This window comes from Mus pahari, chromosome 9 (assembly GCF_900095145.1).
Source record: "Mus pahari chromosome 9, PAHARI_EIJ_v1.1, whole genome shotgun sequence".
Classification (NCBI taxonomy): Eukaryota; Metazoa; Chordata; class Mammalia; order Rodentia; family Muridae; genus Mus; species Mus pahari.
The window spans coordinates 69,193,895-69,214,067 of NC_034598.1; the positions used below are offsets into that span (position 1 = coordinate 69,193,895).

Here is a 20,173-nt window from a genome sequence, read left to right on the forward strand (position 1 = left end):
TGTGTGTGTGTGTGTGTGTGCAAAAATCAGTATGTTATATAGACATAATATGTAAGTATATAGAATACATATGATCAGTTATGTGTGTATTCATAAATATATATGTATATAAATAATATATATCTCAATTATGTGCATATTTTATTAATATTTATTTAGAACAAAATGTTTGTAATTTTCTAATCAGAAAACATTTACTATTGCAATTCTGTGCACCTGAAGTCCATTAAGATCTTGTTTGATACAGCAAGCTTTAATAGGTTTAAGATGAGATAATTTTAAATAAATATAAACAGTAATCAGGCAACTAAAATAAGACACTTTTAAGATGATAACCTTTAAGTTCATTAAGCAGCAGAAATGCATTGCATAGCTTGGACACATCTGTAAAATTTAGAATAGTACCTGAAAATCTGCTGCGGTGATCTCTCAATTTACCTTTACCTGAAGTGTTTGTGAAACTTCTCTGTTTATAAATATACAAGCAGTTTTAAATTCTATGCTATGGATGAAACCAGGGGATCCCACTTAAGTATATATCCCCCAAATTACAGCTCAGGTCCCTAAAATAAAGTTTTGTTTTAAAAATGTATTCACTTCAGATTAATCAAATATTTAAATAATATTTATTTATTTACTGATGATAGGAAAGAATATTTGGTGTCTTTCCTTAGCACTAATGCATTTAAGAGTTAATATTTTATTTTTTGTTATAAAAATATTATCAACATGTACACCTACACAAAAGCTATTTTTCTCTTTACTATATTTCAAATAGATTACCATTCTCTCATGTGTCTTACTTCTTACTATTTACTGATCTTTCTGAAAGAAAATAGAAATAGGAAAATAGAGGAGGTGATTGAAATTGATCTTCCTATTAAATAAATTCTTATAAAAGAGGCATAAATACTATTAAAGTTTACTAACACCTAAAGAGTAACCAATAAACAGTTCCATGCCATTTTTACAAGTAACTCTGGCATTTAATAGTTAGCAAAGTATTGTCGATTACACTGTCGAGAAGTTATGACATTCACAACCATTCCCATACATTCTAGACTAGGAAGAGTCATATAAAGTAGGAGAAACTTTAAAAAAAATCTATTTATTTCTGTGAACAAAAGAATGTATAAATAAAGTTATCTAGAGCTATAAAATAAATACAGAACACAGATTCAGACAAGAAAATATTGATAGGCATAAAAATAATGAGAAGAGTAATAAAAATGTAGGTGGTTGATGTATGCTTAGCATAAATCAATAATGCATGAATATAAAGAATGTTTCTGAATGAAATATTAAATAGACTATTCAACAACCCAAAAAAATGAGTGAATGACATAAATAAATTCTATCCTAAGCATTAGTACAAGGAGAGATTTTGGAAGAATTCAGGCAACAGAGTGACCTACAAATACTAATGTTTCTTCCTAGGAATCATGAAGGTTCATGCAATATGCTAAATTCTTGAGCTTCCATTTACCTCCAAGTCATCAAATAAGACTGTATATAAGTTACAATAACAATATGAGCTGCCTTTCCCCAAAAATAATCATAAGGATTCTATCTCCAAGTGTGATTTCAAAACAACATTTCTATGTTGCTCAAATTCCTTAAGTTCTCATCTCGTGATAGCCACACATATAAGTGAATGATGTAACTTATTTATTTGATGTCTGCTATCTATACCGGATGCAGAATGTAAAGTGATGCACAAAGAGCAAAGTAGTTTGGTTGACACCTTTAAACGTCACAATATGAAGTTTTCACACTCGATACTCTGGTTCTAGTATCTGCTTTCAAAAGCTGTATTTCTCATGCCTGACTCCTACTACTTCTGTTCATTCCTTCTTTCGTCTCTTTACCAACTCAATAAACCACCAAAACCCCAACTCTATTTTTTTATATTATACCAGATACAAAGGAAGGTCCTTAGATGAGCAAAACTCTTGTTTGACAATAACATAATGTGTGCTTCACTGAATATGAATACAAGCAAACCATGTAACCAAATATGTGCAAGGAACATAAAATAATTAACTGAATACAGACACAAAGGCTTTAATGTTATAAGTCATAACTTAATTGAACTTTAGGACTGTCTACAAATATTTACAATGTTTAAATTTACTTATTCTGCCTTCTTTTCTTTTTCTTTCAAATATTGGAAATGTTCACTAATTTCAAATACATCCAACATATACCATGTTGTATCTGTTGTTTAAGGTTCTCTAACATATAATCAAAAGCTGTTGTTTTCAGTTCTGCATTGTCTCCTTAAGTCTATTTTATACCATTAAAGATGTGCATTTTTGCTGCTTTTTTTATAAATCTGGAGATTAAGGAGAGCAGAAACAACTTTTCATTCAGTGTCTGAAATTTTTAGAACACTTTGTAGAACTGAATGAGAAAATATTGATGCACTCTATTCTGGAGGATACAAAATGGCAAGATTTTCTATGTAGTTGTTTTACAAATTTTCTGAGGTATTAATAATATTTAGATGGGACTAAGAATCAAAGATTAAGGTCATGGTTGTACTTTATTGGTTGTTATATCTTTTTAGCCATTAAATATAAAAATAGCACAAAAGGAAATTGAAATAATAAGGCAATAGATCATTGAGAAAATAAGAGTAATAAAACGATAGGCCCCCCAAAATGTTTTTTTCTTTAGCTTAGTATCAATTAGTTATCTTTAAATGTTTCAAATCAAAAGACCTCTATTGTTCCTAATTTTAATATGACCAGGGGTGTTTGTTGATAAGCATAAAATATACTTTTTCTTATACCACCCTTATTTATTTGTTATTTTTAAGTGTCTGAGTTTAGTTATTTCTACCAACTTATACATGAGTGGTGGCATCATCCACTGAACTTGGGGACTCTACCAGTTGCCACAAATCTAAAAATATTGACTTTCCTTCCTCAAGAGCCATCGCGTGTCTTGCATCACATGTCACATGTCAGCAAGTTCTCCTCTCCTAAAGGTGAAGCCTTAAAATCCTGTTTTTTCATTTCTAAAAATTTTAGAAGCAAGATGTTGTGCACGTCTTTTGTAGGTTACCACAGATGCCTTGTACTTAATCTCTTGATGGCAGCCAACAACAACAACAGCAAAGACAGCATCTCATAGCTCTCTTGTCCATCTTCTGTCTCTTGTATTCTCTATCCCTCTTCCCCCACACTTTTGGAGACCAACTGGCAAAAGGTGTTAACATAGATGCCTGTCTATAGTTGAACACTCAGATTTGTTTAGTCTCAGCACTTCATAGAATAATGTCTGTCTGTCTGTCTGTCTGTCTGTCTGTCGTCTGTCTGTCTGTTTGGTTTCTTGAGACAAGGTTTTTCTGTCTAGCCCTGCCTGTCCTGGCACTCACTCTGTAGACCAGGCTGGCCTCAAACTCAAAAATTCTCATGCCTCTGCTTCTCAAGTGCTAGGATTAAAGGCATGTGCCACCACTGCTAACCATAATGAAAAGCCTATTTAACCAAGGTCAGCAGCAACACAAATATGGAAATAAATATAAATATTTATAGGGTACTTTGACAACATGAATAGATTCAGAAAAGCAACATCAATAGATCTTCCCTTAGGGCTTTGATGTACTTACAGTAGGAGGCATGGAGTTTCTTCTTTGAACCAGGTCTCTCAGATTTAATTAAGAGAATGACTGGCTCACTTTATTAACAGTGTTGCCTCTGTGAATCCATCAGTCTTACCATGTAAGTCAGCTTTGTAGCATACAGGGTCCCGTGCTGATAAGATCATTGATGACTTTGCTTTTCTGGAAACGACAAAGCACCTTCCAGCACACTGAAAGCTAGCCAGCAGGGAAGGTTCCCTGCCCAGTTTAAGATTCATTTATCCCTGTCTTGTAAGTGAGTTGTAACATTAGAGGTCCTGTTTTACATTTACTTTATGTTGAACAACTAAGAGCAAAGGCTCTTAGCATCACTGGGGCACTTCTCAGAAAACTTGGACCACCAAATTTTAGGCAGTTCTCTGTGCTCTGCACTGAGATTTGCATGTAATAACCAAAGTTGCCTGGGAATTGTGCTCTCTCTCTCTCTCTCTCTCTCTCTCTCTCTCTCTCTCTCTCTCTCTCTCTGTGTGTGTGTGTGTGTGTACATTTTTTAAAACATTTATTCTCTTTTCCAGAGATAGAACATGAGGCCGGAAGGTAAAGAACCGTTAGAAGATCTGGGAACAGTTAAGGCTGAAGAAAAAAAATATGATAAAAATATAAAAAGTATTAAAAAGAAAAATGTGTAATATCCCTATTAGAGTATTTATGAGTGAGAATAAAAGGAAAATTAACTCTAAACTCTACTAAAAATACACAATGTTACTGAAATTTAAATAGAAAAAAATTATACTGAGTGATGTCACTCAGACACACGAAGATGAACAACACAGCATGATAGTCATAGTTTCAAAATAGATTTTAATTATTTATAAAAATTAGAATATTTTAAATTTCTTTCAAATTTAAAACCAAGAGTTTGTTTCTGTTAGTTTGTTTTTGTTTGTTTTGCTCCTTCTAAAGAATTGTAGTGTAACTTCTTTTATTCTCATAATATTTAAACTACCGTGTAAGAAAGCTCACTATATTGAATACATTTGGATTGGTAGAACAACAGTATATTATAGCATATTAAGTCAAACATAACTAAGGAATTTCTGTTCATCATTTTTATGATTAATGTTCACAACTATTAGAAGTTAAAATTAGTAGACTTATCCTACATTATATCACAAAATAAACATCTTAAGTGATTTACATGAAATAGACACTTATAACTTTTTCAAATCTTGTATGTAGTTTGCAAGGATAAAGTAGGGAAATGACTAGAATTAATATTTTATTAATTTATTTTACTTTTGTTTAGAAAGTCACTAATAAAATTTCAGAAATGATTCTATGCTAAACTAAAAACTGATGTAAAGCAGTGGTTCAATTTTCTCAAATGTATCATTATTGGTTTTTGAGATGTATATGAATTGCCCCCAAATGGGTTTTATGTTGTATACTTAGTTAATATAAGAATCAACGTATCAACTAGGTTCCTGTCAGAGTTACTATTATTTGGATCAATGACTTCATTTTCATTTTGCTAAATACAAAGACACTTTTCCCAACTGTGTCTTAACTGGGTGAAACAATAGTAGGTATGAAGGATTGATGACAAATGTAAAAACTATAAACATGAATTTAAGAGAAGCAAGTTTATCTTTCATCTGTATAAAATATTATTCCCATCAGGGACATGTGCATGTGATTAAAATACAAATATAAAATTATGTACTCATAGAAACATGATTTAGCATCAGAATAACTGTCAATGAAATCAGCTACGTTGTTTTGGGCAAAGGAAAGCACTTTATTTATTTCTTAGCTAGATATATGGCCCACATTAGAGAAAGTAATGATCTGTTGTTTGGCTAAAATCTTGGGGATTTGAGGTACCAGCACATGAGTGTAAATATCGGACCTTAGCCAAAGTTGAAGAGTCATACATATAATAACCAAGCATTTGGAATGCAGCTTTCTTGTAAATTCAGTTCTGCATTAAAATACTATACTCAGGAGAAGTTGCAAATATTTTATAATACACTCGCATAAAATAAAACTCTAGAAAAAAAAGTATGTGTAATTCTGAAAACAAGAACAGATTTACTAGCTTAAAGAAATGTGAAGTTCTGATGAAAACTTTTCTGTGAAGAAAAGTGAAATAAGTTGTGGGTGTTGAACACTTTGGTTGACACAGGTCATTTTACCTCAATCATGTTATCTGAAAGGAAAAATGACCAAGGTCTACCTACTGAAGAATGGAAAAGTGACAGATGCACATTAACTTGTCATTCAGATTATTTAAAATAATGTAATTGAAATTCCAAGCTTAAATCCCTTTCAAACTTTTCCATTGGGAAAAGAATAAAGTGAACTCTACCAGGGACTAATAGAATTTTGTTACTGACACTGTTCCCATTAGCTGTTGCTACTAGCTTTTCTGAACACTAGTATCGAGTTGTTTTAATATTCTTCCATCTCTAGAATATAACAAAGACATGTCATCCATTCTTAAGACATTTGCATACCAAGTGTCTACTCTAAATTTGCTTTAAGTTTTTTTTTTTTTGATGTCTAATGCCTTATCTTTTTCTTAAACTCCAATATAATATTTACTTAACTCCTAATACCATTTGATTTCACATTTTATCAAGTTTTCAATTTGACTCTTGCATGAATATTGCTCAGTCTAAGTTTTTACCAAATTTATCATAGGGATATGACTTTTGAATTTTTACCACTACCATTCTACTTATCTACATCTCTTAGGAAACTAAGAGACTAGAGACAAAAAAGGGAAGCAGGCAGCATGGAAATATTGAACATATTTGTCTTCAAGAGTAATTTGCAGATTAACTCCATCACTCTGAAGCAGTAGCAAGATAAATTCTGTTGAGCCTGGTTTAAGCAAGGTAACCAGTAGTGTTCTGGAATTTTATTACATGAAAATATTCTTTGGGCAACACTAAATCTAAGATCACAAAGAAACTTTAAACTTATTTCATCTAATCTTATTTCCTTGCTTCTTCTTCTTCTTCTTCTTCTTCTTCTTCTTCTTCTTCTTCTTCTTCTTCTTCTTCTTCTTCTTCTTCTTCTTTTGTTTTGTTCTGGAAATGTTGATAATAATTATAGGGCACTCTTGAGTAATAAAGTCCATTTTTGAGGGTACTCTCAATAAGGCTACTTTGTTAACTCAGGCAACTGAATTCTCATGGTGCTATTACAAAACATCCCCAAATGGCTAATAATCTACCCTGATTATGTAATTTAAGGGATTTTATTACCCCGAACAAGAGGTGGTACTTATCACACAGTCACCAAACTAAATTCTGTTTTCCTATGCTTAGATAGATTTAAAAAGCAACGATTAAATTATAAACCTATCATAATTTATTGGTCGATGGTATTGCTATATCTCAAATGGTCATGCCATGAATATAAGACTTGAAATGTATAACAAGCAATGCTTTTATGTGTAACTATCATACATAATTAAATGATCAAACCTGACCTTATATATATTTTTTTAATTTTGTGTTTGATTAACATTCACCAGATAAGGAAATTTCCTCTAAATGCAGCAGTTATTTAATTGTGAAAGCCCAATCACAGATTTAATATACAATGGATGACAGTTTTATTATTAAAATTCAAATTTAAAATAATGTACAAATCATAATTTTTAGGTTGGTCCTCCTGAGGGTTATCATCACTGCAATAAAACAGCATGACCAAAACATTTTGGAAGTAAAGGATTTAGCTGGCTTATTCTTCCAAATCACTGCTTGTCAATGAAGGAAGTTATGATGTGAATTCAAACAAGCCTGAAACCTGGAGACAAGAAAGATTGCCGAGGCCAGGGAGGGGTACAGCTTACTGGCTTGTTTAAACTGCTTTCTTACAGAACCCAGGACTAGTATCCCAGGGTTGGACCACCCACAATGGGCTGGGCCCATGTCAGTCAATCACTACTCAAGAAAATATCCTACAGGTTTTCCTACAGTCTGGTTATGGAGATGTTTTCTTTATTGAGGATCCACTTTCTAACACAATTGACCCATTTTCATGGTGACACACAAATATCCCCTTCCCTTTATTGTTCATCCACAAGATCAGACATGGATATAAATACCAGGATAAAACAGTTTACACACTGAAAAAGGTCCACAGTCTTAAAAAAAAAAAAAAAAATCCTGACATCTTTAAAAATTTAGTCTCTTTAAACAAAATCCACAGTCACTTTTAAAGTCCAAATTCTGTCACTATGGGCTCCTATAAAATCCAGAATAAATTATTTCCAAAAGGAAGAATGAAGGCATGGTAATAATTAGATACAAATAAAAACAAGATTCAGCATTATAAACCACTCAATGTCCAATACCCGGGATTCAGTCACAATTTTCTGGGCTCCTCCAAGGGGCTTGGGTTCACTTCTCTGACCCTTCCCTCTGTAACATAGGGCCAGTTTCACCTCATACTTGCTACTGTTCTTTGTAGTTGTCTCCTGGTGCTTGCCTCTTCAAAATTCTCAGGTCTTCTACTGCAACTCGGCTATTCTTTCACAAATATCTTTGCCTGGCTGCTCTTCACGTAACAAATCCTCAACTTTCTACATGACCCCTTCAATTCTGGCTTCCACCACTTCTCCTGCTTCAAGTTCACCAAGGCCCTACAGTGCCAAGCTTCTGCTGACCCCTTCATGTCTCCAAAACCAGCAACACCGAGGAGACTCTTATACACGACACAAACGTGGCCATCTCAGAGACATAGCTTTTGTGTACTGACTTGGAGAAACATGTCCTAGATGTCGCCTCAATAATGCTGGTCTTCGTTTAATCACTGCTAATTTCTCAGCTCCAGGTAACCAGCACACATTGTCACAGCAAAGCACAAAGGTTTTACTTTAGCGTGATGATCACAGCTGCTGTTTTACCTCTATCTGGCCAGACAGCACAGATTCTTCACACAAAGGCTCTGTGGAGTCTTTGCTGCCCTCTGATGCTTTACAAGCCAGGCCTCTGTTGTCTATGTTGCTCTCCACATTCTTATCTTCTAAGTTTATCTTACCAAGCTTTGAATGGTCAATGGCTTTTCTCCTCCAAAGTTCCAAGCCTTTCCATAATCTTTCCCAAAATACATGGTTGTGTCTTTCACAACTGTACCCCACTGTCCTGGTACCAGTTTCTCTCCAAGTTAAGGTTAATATTGCTGTGATCAAACAACATGATCAAAATGAGTTGCATACAAAAGGGTTTCTTTGACTTACATATCCATATCTTAGTCGATCACTTAAGGAAGTCAGGAAAGTAACTCAAGCAGGGCTGGATGCTGGAGGGAGGAGCTAATGCACAGTCCATTAGGGACATTAGCACTTACTGGTTTGCTAATCATGGCTTCCTGAGGTTTTGTTTGTTTGTTTTCCTGTTACTGTCCACCTCCTCTCTCCTGCAGCTGCTCTCACACGTTCTCACTCTCATTAGGAAATAGCTTCTAAGAGATAACAACGAAACATGACAAAGTTGGACACGGCACCCCGACAAGAGGAAAGAGTCCCAAGAACAGGCCAGGGAGTCAGAGTACGACCCACTGTTAGTCAGGAATCTCATAAAAATACTAAGCCAATAGCTGTAATATATACCCAGAAGACCTGATGCAGATCTGTGTAGGCTCCATGTCAGTCCTTGTAAGCTCATATGAGCCTTGCTTAGTTAATTTCATGGATCTTGTTCTCATGGTGCCCTACATCCCCTCTGACTCTTACCATCTTTCTGCCTCAGGATTTCCTGAGTGTAGAGTAGAGAGATTTGATGACGAACTCCAAGTTAGACTCTCTCTGTGTATAATGTCTCTCATCTTTCTTTCTTACAGAACACAGGACACAACCAGCCAAGGAACGGCACCACCCACTGTGGCTTAGGCTCTTTGTCACAATCACTAATTAAGAAAATGCCTTACAGGTTTGCCTACATCCTGACCTTAAGGAGGCTCTCCTGTTTCAGATGATTTTTAGCTTCTTTCAAGTTGACATAAAGTGATCTGGCACAAGGCTCACACTGAAGGCTATTGAAGTGGTTTTATAAGCCATGCTTATACACTGTAAATCTCAAGCACATGGAAATATCTCTTACACTTTCAAAAAAATAAACAACTGAATATATAATCACAATGTTTAAAAAGTTTTACTTATATTCCTGCCAGCAGAATGAACAGAAGTACAAAGGTTTTCAAGTCATCAATGTCTCAGATTCTTCCATAAGTATACCTGGAATTAAGAGGTCAGTTAGTTGTAGTCATAATGTTTTTGTATACTATGTGTAAAGTTTATTCTTGGATTATTCAAATGCTGATTTTTCTGTCCTTGTATCTCATTTCAACCTGGACAGGGCATTGTAATATTTATCTCCTGTCTCGGGTTCGTGTAAACAATTCTTAGCCTCATCAATAAATGTTGATCACCCAATGCCTAGGCAGAATAGAGAATAGGGTGTAACAACCACCAGTCAGAGAAAGGAGAGAGAGAGAGAGAGAGAGAGAGAGAGAGAGAGAGAGAGAGAGAGCGCAGATTCAAATCAGTGAGCGAGGAGGATAGAGAAATAGGAGCGATGAGGAAGGGGGAAGGGGTCCTGAGACAGATTGTGAAAGCACACTTGAAGGCCAAAGAGCCAGGTCAGTAAATATGCAAATATCATGGGATAGGCCTGGGAGGTAGCCAGATTAGCATAGAAATTTAAGGTAAATCATTTAACTGCTCAGCTATTGAGGTGCAGTTTTAAATAAACCTTGTTTATGTCATGATTATTGGGGAGTAACATAAGCTAAAGAAATACAGTCAACAGATTAATTTATGTTAAAGATATTATATTTAGAGTTAGTGACAAAATCCAAATGCATAGAATTGCTCTTCCTATTTTAGAAGATGCAACCTGTGAACTATAGATAAAAACTATCTATAGTTTAGCAGAAAAATCATGGAGCTGTGTGCTGTCTAATAATGAGAAATCAATAATGTATCAAGAGAAAACAATGTCACATGAGAAAAACAGCTTAGTTACACACCAGTAGCTGATATGCTCACTACATACTATAGCTGGCATATATCATCATTTATGTTATCTGTCATTAATTGGGGCATCATTTTATTGTTAATAACAGCAGATGCATGTAGATACATATGTCTGTGTATATATGTACTTTAAAAATAGACAAGCATTTAAGTTATTTATTCCTGAAAACTTATTTCTTATATTTCTTCTTTTTGAAGTTCAGTAGCACAAATGTTATTATATATTTTTGCTATTATAGATACCTAAGTAAAGATTATTATATACATTCAATTTTCATAACCAACTTTATATGACTCTATAATTTTTAAGAAAGGTCTATTTCTGATAACATCATGTAAACAAATAAACAATGGCAAATTTTATGATCCTCTCCTTAATGTTCTTCTGAATACAAATATCTTGTTCTTAAGAGGATATGTGGTACACTGACTGACTTAACTGGAGAATGGGTAAAAGATTTTTCATTTTAATCTCATGTTTAGCTTACGAAATTGTTATAAATTATTTATTATTAATATTCAGCTTAAGATTTCACTTAAACACATGAAATATTTCTAAACGGCGGTGTTAAATAAAGACCTGTCCGGTTGTCAACAATGGGATCTGAAGGACGCCTCTGGAAACTCCTCTGAGTGACTGAGTTTCATTGAGCCTTGAAGGAAGAATGAAATCCCCACTTAGCCGCTCTAACAGCGTCAGTGAGGAAGAGCCTACTTCAAAATTCAGCAGGAATGTAATGCGATTTGCTGTCATTCTGTCACTACTTTCTTAATCTCTGGGTTTTAGAACCTCTTGGTACTTGCAATTACACCAGTTTAGCTACCTGATTCATGTGGTCCTAAGGAGCTTAATGTCTAAAAACATAACAGGTTACAGCAAACTAGTAGATTCTTTTGAGTTTTAAGCCTAGTTTATGCAAATATTTAAGTAATTTCCATCTAATTTAAGACCCACTTATAATTTATATTCCCTGTCTTATGCTAGAAACACAGGAACCATCTTTTGAGAGAGGCCAAATAGACCACTGAGATCCTTTTCCTGCATCTAAACTACATTGCAAAGAAAAATAGCTTCTTTCTAAAGGTGAATGAATGATTGGATGGATGACTGAATGAAAATGGATAAAGTTCAATGACTTCCTGCATTGGATTTCACAATATTATCAGAAGTATGACTAAGATTATTGAGAAAAGAAAAAGAAATTAATTGCTAAATCAAAAAGACCACCGAGAGCATTTTTATTAATACCCTATATAAAATAACACTTATAAACTAAAATATAGTGCTTTTAAAACAATACTATGCAAAATATTTTATATGTAGTTAAAATTGTATATTTTATGTACTTTTAATATATACATTAAATTGTACATATACTCAAATTAACAGCAATTTTAAAATGTTATATGTATGTAACTACTACAAATCAAACACACTAAAATATAAAATAAACAAACTTCAAGCAAATAAAAATGTCTCATTAAAACACTCTATACATATAGTTTTTTTCATTACATGATTTTATCTTATCAAATGAATCAAGAAGTAAGCACTTGCATTTAAGTTATGCATATCATACCTTTTCATGAACTTTCTGGCCTGGTTCCATCCCTTCAAGATGCTCTGACTCTGTGGACCCCTCACTTGATACCATTTTCCTTTGAATATGAACATTTTGCTCACGCAAGGCAACAATCTGAAAAATAAAAGAATACGTTCTTTAAAGGATAATTTACATTAATGTGGCTAATGGCTAAAGAAGGTCGCTAAATGATTGAAATGCAGATATTAAATTTACCTATATTATTTTTTCAAAAATGCTGTTGTATAATTTACGTTAGCATTTTGAATAACACTTTGGCAAATTCAAAATATTACTGTTTAAAATTTGAAGTCACTGGAAATTTTATTCCAAGAATATATTTTCCAATTTGACATACTCTGATTGCCCGCTCTGCTAGAGTCCTTGGCACATTCAGAAAAGGTTAGTGGCTATCGCAAGCAGTCTACTGGGAAAAGATCTCCTACAAAGAAGAGGTATAATAGGGTCTCTATAGTACAGCAGCCTGCTGCTTATTATAAACTCTTAAGCAATTTTGAAAAAAATTAAGAATATATTTTCCATTTACAAACAGTCACTAATTACAATAGCTTTTAAGTTGTGTTGTTATAAAAATTCTTGTTGTATGTACTTTCAAAGCATACAAGAAATATACATAAAAATATACACTGAAAAATAATTAATTATAGTTCCATTTATTTAATCTACAGAGATAGCCTGTAGCAAATCCATGAGCAGGATTTACATGGCTTTATAGATGATCCATACTATATTTATGTCTGACTCACAGTGGCCATTTCAATGGTCATTTCTCTTCTAAATTTACTTAATTGAAAAATAAATCTGCAATACAGTCTTGTGATTTTTCAGCTCAATTTTTTTTTGGGGGGGGTTGGTTTTGGTTTTGGTTTTGGTTTTGGTTTTGGTTTTGGTTTTGGTTTGGTTTTGGTTTTGGTTTTGGTTTTGGTTTTGGTTTTGGTTTTGGTTTTGGTTTTGGTTTTGGTTTTGGTTTTGGTTTTGGTTTTGGTTTTGGTTTCGATACAGTGTTTCTCTGTATAGCCCTGGCTGTCCTGGAACTCACTCTGTAGACCAGGCTGGCCTCAAACTCAGAAATCCGCCTCCTGCCCCTGCCTCCCGAGTGCGGAGATTAAAGGCATGTGCCACCACGCCTGGCTTTTTTCAGCTCAATTTTATTGCATGATGTTCTAACAAAGAAATAGATTCTCAAACAGCTCCAAATGTGATACAAGTAATAAGCTGAGAATAAAATATTATTCGAATCTTTTCAAATGTTTTTAAATATAACTACTTATATAAAATAAAAAATGTACATGATAGTGATAGTATAACTTCATGGAATCTTTTTATTTTATTTTATTTTTTTGAGGCTGAAGTGAGTTTACTTTTCCCAGACTGCTTTTATACCATTCTAGGCACTTGCAAAAAATGGGGTCAGTTCTTAGATCAAATACAAGGTACTCCAACAAGGCAATAAACAAAGAGGTTCTTTTTTATATATTATCAATTTATATGTTATGACTAGATCCAGAACAAACTCATTTCTGCGATATTTTATATGTGGTAAATAATGAGTCCTACAACAGTATATAATATTAGAAGTCATTTGACTGAAGGATCACACAGAACAAGAATCACTAAAGAAGAGGACAGCCAGAATCTGGGTTTTTGATATATTACTTGTCAATTCTTCAAGGGCTAGGATCTCCATGCTGTGTATATGAATTCACATGATCTTCCATTTGGCCTTAAACATGTGAAGGTATCTAATGTTGTTTTAGGGAACACATCACTACATAACAAAGATCAATTATGTAAGTATTGTCTTATAGGAGAATATTCCTCATACTACTGATTTTTAAAATCATTGTACTATCCATAAAATGGTCAGAATCATTTTCCAAGAATGCATGTACATGTGAGTGCCTGTGTTTGTGCTGTTTACGTACATATACATGTGTGTATGTGCACTCATAGCTGAGTTTGAGCATTTTGAGGCCAGATGTTGACATTGGGTGAATTATTTGATTTTTCTCCACCTTATACATAGAAATAATTTTTCATTGAGCCTGGAACATATAAGTTTGACTCTGATGGCTAGACTATGAGTTCCAGGAATCCATATGCTTCTGCCTACCCAACAACACAGCACCATAATTCCAGGTGAAGGCTATAACACTTTGGATTATGTATGGATGTTGGGAATCCCAGTGCAAGTTCTCATGCATGTAAATCAGGGACTTTACCCCTGGATTTCCTCAGGTATGAATTAAGTTTGAATAATTTATTTTATATTGTGTTATTCTGTTTTTTTTAAATAAAAGTAACATTGTGTCCTCAATTTATTTCACACATCTAAACTTCTAACAAGTTATTTTTCATATTATTTTGCTTACTCTTTAGAATTCTAAGTATGTTGTGAAATGTGATCATATATACTCTCTGACACTCCCTCAGTTTCTCCCCAAATGGCTTGCTCTCAGATTCATCTTATCTTGCCTTGACTTGTCTTTTCTTTCTTTTCTTTCATTCGAGCTGCTGCCATAAGTATAGACATGGGGCCATCCAGCGGAGCAAGGAACTTACACTATCGGCAGCAGATTTCAAAGAATGAATGGGCCTAGAGAGATGGCTCTGGAATTCATAGTGTTTGTTACTCTTGAGGAGGACATAGACTCAATTCCAAGGACTCATATTGGGATCTTCACAACAACCTATGTCTCTAGTTCCAGGATTTTTGTCTCCTTTTTTAGCTTCTGTAGATAAGTGGCAGGCATGTGATGTACATATGTAAGTTCAAATACTCACAGACATATAAAAATATGTAAAACTCTAAAATCAAGCTGCAGTTTTAATTTCCAGTATTTAGGCTGATTTCAGTTTATTTCATAGATCATATGATTTTCAAATATAACTTAAGGCTTAAAACAAAGAAAACTATATGAAAGTATGAAGAACAAGTAACTAGATGAGTGAATTAATTTTCTGTTGAAAACATTTTTTTTAATTTGAAAGCTAACATACACATGAATGCAACACTACTTTTTTAAATTAATTAATAAATTAATATTGTATCCCGATCATAGATTCCATCTTTCCTCCAAATCCCCCTCTCACATAGCCTCTCCCTCCATCCCCTAGCTTCTTCTCATCTGAGAATGGGGGAGACATGTTCCCCTCCTGATACCATCCCACTCAGACATGTCAAGTTATTTCAGAACTAGGTGCATCTTGTCCTGCTGAGGTCAGGTAAAGCAGTCCAGTTAGGGGAACAGGATCCCCAGACAGGCTTCAGAGTCTGAGACAGATCCAGCTTCAGTTTTTAGGGGACCTGCATGAAGACCAACCTGTATTTCTGCTACCAATGTCAGGACAGGACAGTTGCTAGGCCTAACCTCTGTATGATATTCGGTTGAAGGTTCAGCCTCTGGGAGCCCCAAGAGCTCCTATTCCATCTGGTTCCAATCTTTCCCCTGACTCTTCTACAGGATTGCTTGAACCCTTCTAATGTTTGGGTGTGAGCCTGTGTGTCCTTTTTAGTCAGCTGCTGTGTGAAACCTCTCAGAGGACAGTTGTGTTAGGCTCCTGTCTGCAAGCATGACAGATTGTCATTAATAGTGTCAGGGATTGGGTCTCAAGTTGGGCCAGCCATTGGTTAGCCATTCCCCCAGGCTCTGCTCCATCTTTATCCCTGAACTTCTTGTAAGTAGGGCAAATTGTGGGTAGGAGATTTTTGTCAGTGAGAAGGATAACACTACTTTCAAATGTTATACATTTCTAGTTTTTAAAAAATATATACATAACTTTGTTTGATGTAAGTCAACAGTTTCAACCACTACCATGAAAATCCTGATTTTAGATAAATCAAGACTTTAAAATAACACAAAGAATTTAAATAATTTCAACCAGTAGTGTATAATTTTATGATTTTATTCTCTTCTGTTTCTGCCAATGACGAATTTCTATAGGGGGCTATGGGAGTGACCTTTTATCAAGTGATTTAATTATTGGAGTTAATAAGATGAGTTTTCCTTTTACATTATAGAAAGCAAGACATTCCCTCCTACCAATTTAATTTTGGAGGCTGTACTCCCGCTAATGTGCCTAGAGGAGTGAGAACATTGCCTAAGAAATGTTTGTTGATTGAGACACTTGATGCTTTTTAAGAAAAATTACCCATTGCCTAAGAATTGAAGCTAAGAGATGACTAAGGAATCAACTAGAGACACACACCATAATGAAAATCAGCCAATGCTTTCAAAACACTTCATGAGTTCTCTCCCTCATAAGAACACTGTTGGAAGGAATGCTATTTTGGAAGAACACTAAAGTAGGTCCATGCTGCTCATTACTGAATAGCACCATTCCTTCCAAACACAATGACTCCAATGGGAGGAAACACTTTTGTCAATCTCTCAGAAAATGCACACTGGGTACAAATGCTATATTAAACTATATTTTAAATCAGTGATAATGGTATTATTCACTTTTAATAAATGATTAACACTGAGTTTTCTTAGTGATAAATGATATAACTGAATAGCCTAAGGAAACTATAAGGAGATAAAATATAGATAAAATGATTAGATGAGAAAAAAAATCTTCCCTTCTGAATGAGACTGATTCTTTATTACAGAGCTTTTGAGAGAAAGGGGACCAAGTAAGTACCTCTTTGACTTTCCTCTTCTGCCATGCAGGAATTAAATGCTCACCATACCAACTTGGAAGGAGAGAGAACCATGAAACACACAATCTGGAACTGCTTGACCTTTGACCTTCTAGTTTCCAAATGTATTCAAATACATCTTACTGTTCATAAAATGGCCAATCTTACATTAGAATAGAACAATGAAAGTAGGTTATGTAATGGTTCCAAGAATGGGATGTTGTTATATAAATACCCGAATATGAGGGAGTAGTTTTGGTCTGGATAGATGAAGAAAGGTGAGACTTTGAAGAGTACTTTAGAATAAAGCTTATAGTATTGCAAATAAAACATGATAGCAAATTCTGGAGGCAACAAAAGGAGAGGGTGCTAGGGAGCCTCGATCTTAGAGACTACTTGAATCATCTGAATCAAAATTCTGGTGCTAATAATGTCTCTGGTAAGGTAGTTTTAATGAACTACGTTAAATAGGGAGCAAGGTTCTGGAAATGGAAGAAAGGCTGTGTTCATTATGAGGCAGATTAATAGGATTCTATCCTGGTCCTAGTGGTTTATAAAGAGCAGAAGTAAGGAACTCTATGTTGATATTTTGTGGAAGAAATTTCCAAGCAAAGTATTCAGTGTATGGCATGGTTCTCCTTGACTAAGTAAAATGGAGATGAATTTTAGAATAACCCATAACCAAATAGTGAGAAATACAGTTGGGAGGATTTCAGTGTGGCCAAAGTATCATAGATATCCTGGATGCTCCAGTTTACAGTCATTTGTATACAGATTCCATCTTGGAGAGCTGTCATACAACATACACAGTTCCTGGAAAAGTCACAGAGATGGTTGCCCATGCCTTGATAATCTAGCCTTTATAGCACTGTGGCAGGGTATGTGTCCAAGATAAGACCCCCACATAGAGATTTAATGTTTTTCTTATTGGGTTTGAATTTGCAAATGGTCTGTTATTCTTTTATTTTGGAATGGGAAACTTTCTAGTCACCATGGCATTGTAAGTACAGTTTACTTTTTAAAATTTTTCATAGGCTCACAGCCAGAGGAAAATTTTTCATTAGTGAAAAAAATGCATGTTTATGTCTCACATTTTCAATTATTAATATATTTATTTTAATACATAGTTGTACTAGATAGATTATTCATTTTTAATTTTTATTTATTCTTCTCTCATTCAATACATTATTACTATATTTCCCCAGTTCTCCACTCCTCCCACTCTTCTCTTTTCTTATCCCCATATCCACTACTTCTTCATTTCCCTTTCTAAAGCAGCAGGCCTCCTCCCAGGGATATCAATTGAAAGCATAATAAGATACAGTAAGAAGTCATGAACTATAGTCACTACAGTCATCCGAGAAGAAGGGGCCTCGATTAAGAAAATGCCTTCCTAAAATCAGGCTTGGAGGATCAGATTATATGGAGTCCAGAAGCTTCCAGGCCTAGGCCTAGGAATAATTAAGGAAATGATCTAGGTTCAGCCGAAGCCATATATTCACATAGCTTCACTATGGCTCTTATCTCATCTCTTCATCTGAAGAAATAAAAGCTTCATTCAAAAAGGCTAAGCAAGCCTTGTGGTGCAAAACCAGTACGTAATACCCCACCATAGGCTCTGTATCAGTTCCTGCCTTCAGGTTTCTGCCTTGTTTGAGTTCCTGTCCTGATTTCCTTCTATAATAAATAGTACTGTGAAAGTGTAAGCCAAATAAACTCTTTTCTCTCCAACTTGCTTTTTGGTCATGAAGTTTCATTATGTCAATAATAACCTAAGACAAGGGTCCCAAAAAACCTAGACCTCCAAATAACTGGGTACCTGAGGATATTTGAACTCCTAAACCTCTTGCTACTATGTGCGTAGAGCTGAGGTTCGCACTATGCACCACCATACCAAGTCCTCCCTGGCAGTAGGAATCTAACCCAGGGCATTGGGTATGCTAGGCAAACATTCTACCAACTAAGCCACATCTTCATCCATCATCTGTATACAGTTACATGATACTTCCAGGAGGTATGGAATGAAGGTCTTAAAGTTATATTCTGATGACTTATAATATTGGTTATATTGTAAAAACAATAATCTTGCATTGCATGGACTGTAGAACAACTTGAACAGTGCTATGATATTAACATATGTGTCAGCCCACAATACTTAGGTTGAAGATTCATGATGAGAATACTAATTTATAAGCCTTTAGGAAGTGATCAAACGATGAAAATTCTGGTATCAAAGGTAGGATTGATTGATGCCGGACGGGGTGGGACACACCGAGGCAGAGGCAGGAGGATTTGTGAGTTCAAGGCCAGCTTGGTATACAAAGTGAGTTCCAGGACAGCCAGGGCTATACAGAGAAACCCTGTCTCGAAAAACAAAAACAACAAACAAACAAACAAACAAACAAACAAAGAGTAGGATTGAAATCTTTTCAGATGGCTTCAATGAAACAAGGTAGGCCATTTTTCCTCTCTATGCCTTTTTACTGTGTGAGGGGAAAATGTTCCCAATGTCATTTGGGAACCAGACTGGGCTGTCTCTCATTCCTTTTCCTTAACATTGTTCTCTTAGTAAACTACCCAGGTTTGGAGATTTTGTTATAGGCTAAGATAAGATATGAGCAGGAAAATGCTATGATTTATATTTTGCTCCACAGATTGAATCTACTTTGCTTTATTGCCTCACACTGTCTTGTATTTTCAGTAAAGTATTAAAAAGCCATAGCTAATACTCAGTCCAGTTGTGGAAAAGAGGCATGACCCCAGACACACACACACATAAACACACAAGCACACAACTTCTGACATCCTCTCACTCTGAAATATTTTGTAGATAAACAAAATGTTTTGTATATATAAGGCAATTAAATTTTATTCTATCCCTAAATGGTGTTAAAGTATTTTCCATCTTATTGCAGGTTAGGTGCTCAATGCATTAAGCATGGTATATTAAGGTTCTCAACTTGAAGTAATTTTATATTAGATGAAAAAGTAAATTTCGAATAATATCTAAGAATTTAATTTTTCCATAGATTTCTGGAAATAGCACAAGAAGGACCATATATACTAACCTAATTTTTATTTGATTTTTCCATATTTATGACTTTGAAATTTTCATTAATAGGATATATTCATAAGATTATATAAGGAAGACAAGTGTGAATTTTTAAATGTAACTAGTTAAAATACATTTTTAATTTAAAACTACTAGCAATAATAGTAGCTGCCATAAATTAAAAATTATGTGTCATGTACAGAATATAGACATTTTAATAAACATATTCTTTAAT

The 20,173-nt window shown here is 34.5% G+C and overlaps 1 protein-coding gene across 38 annotated transcripts in view; it reads right to left on the bottom strand.

Moving 5' to 3' along the window:
- Ppfia2 (PTPRF interacting protein alpha 2) overlaps positions 1-20,173 on the bottom strand; it is a 443,940-nt gene that overhangs the window by 110,067 nt on the left and 313,700 nt on the right. For all 38 annotated transcript variants that reach the window (XM_029542153.1, XM_029542171.1, XM_029542168.1 and 35 more), the window contains one exon: positions 12,221-12,337. In XM_029542153.1, the coding sequence (XP_029398013.1) occupies positions 12,221-12,337 (117 nt within the window). The remainder of the gene's footprint in view (positions 1-12,220; positions 12,338-20,173) is intronic.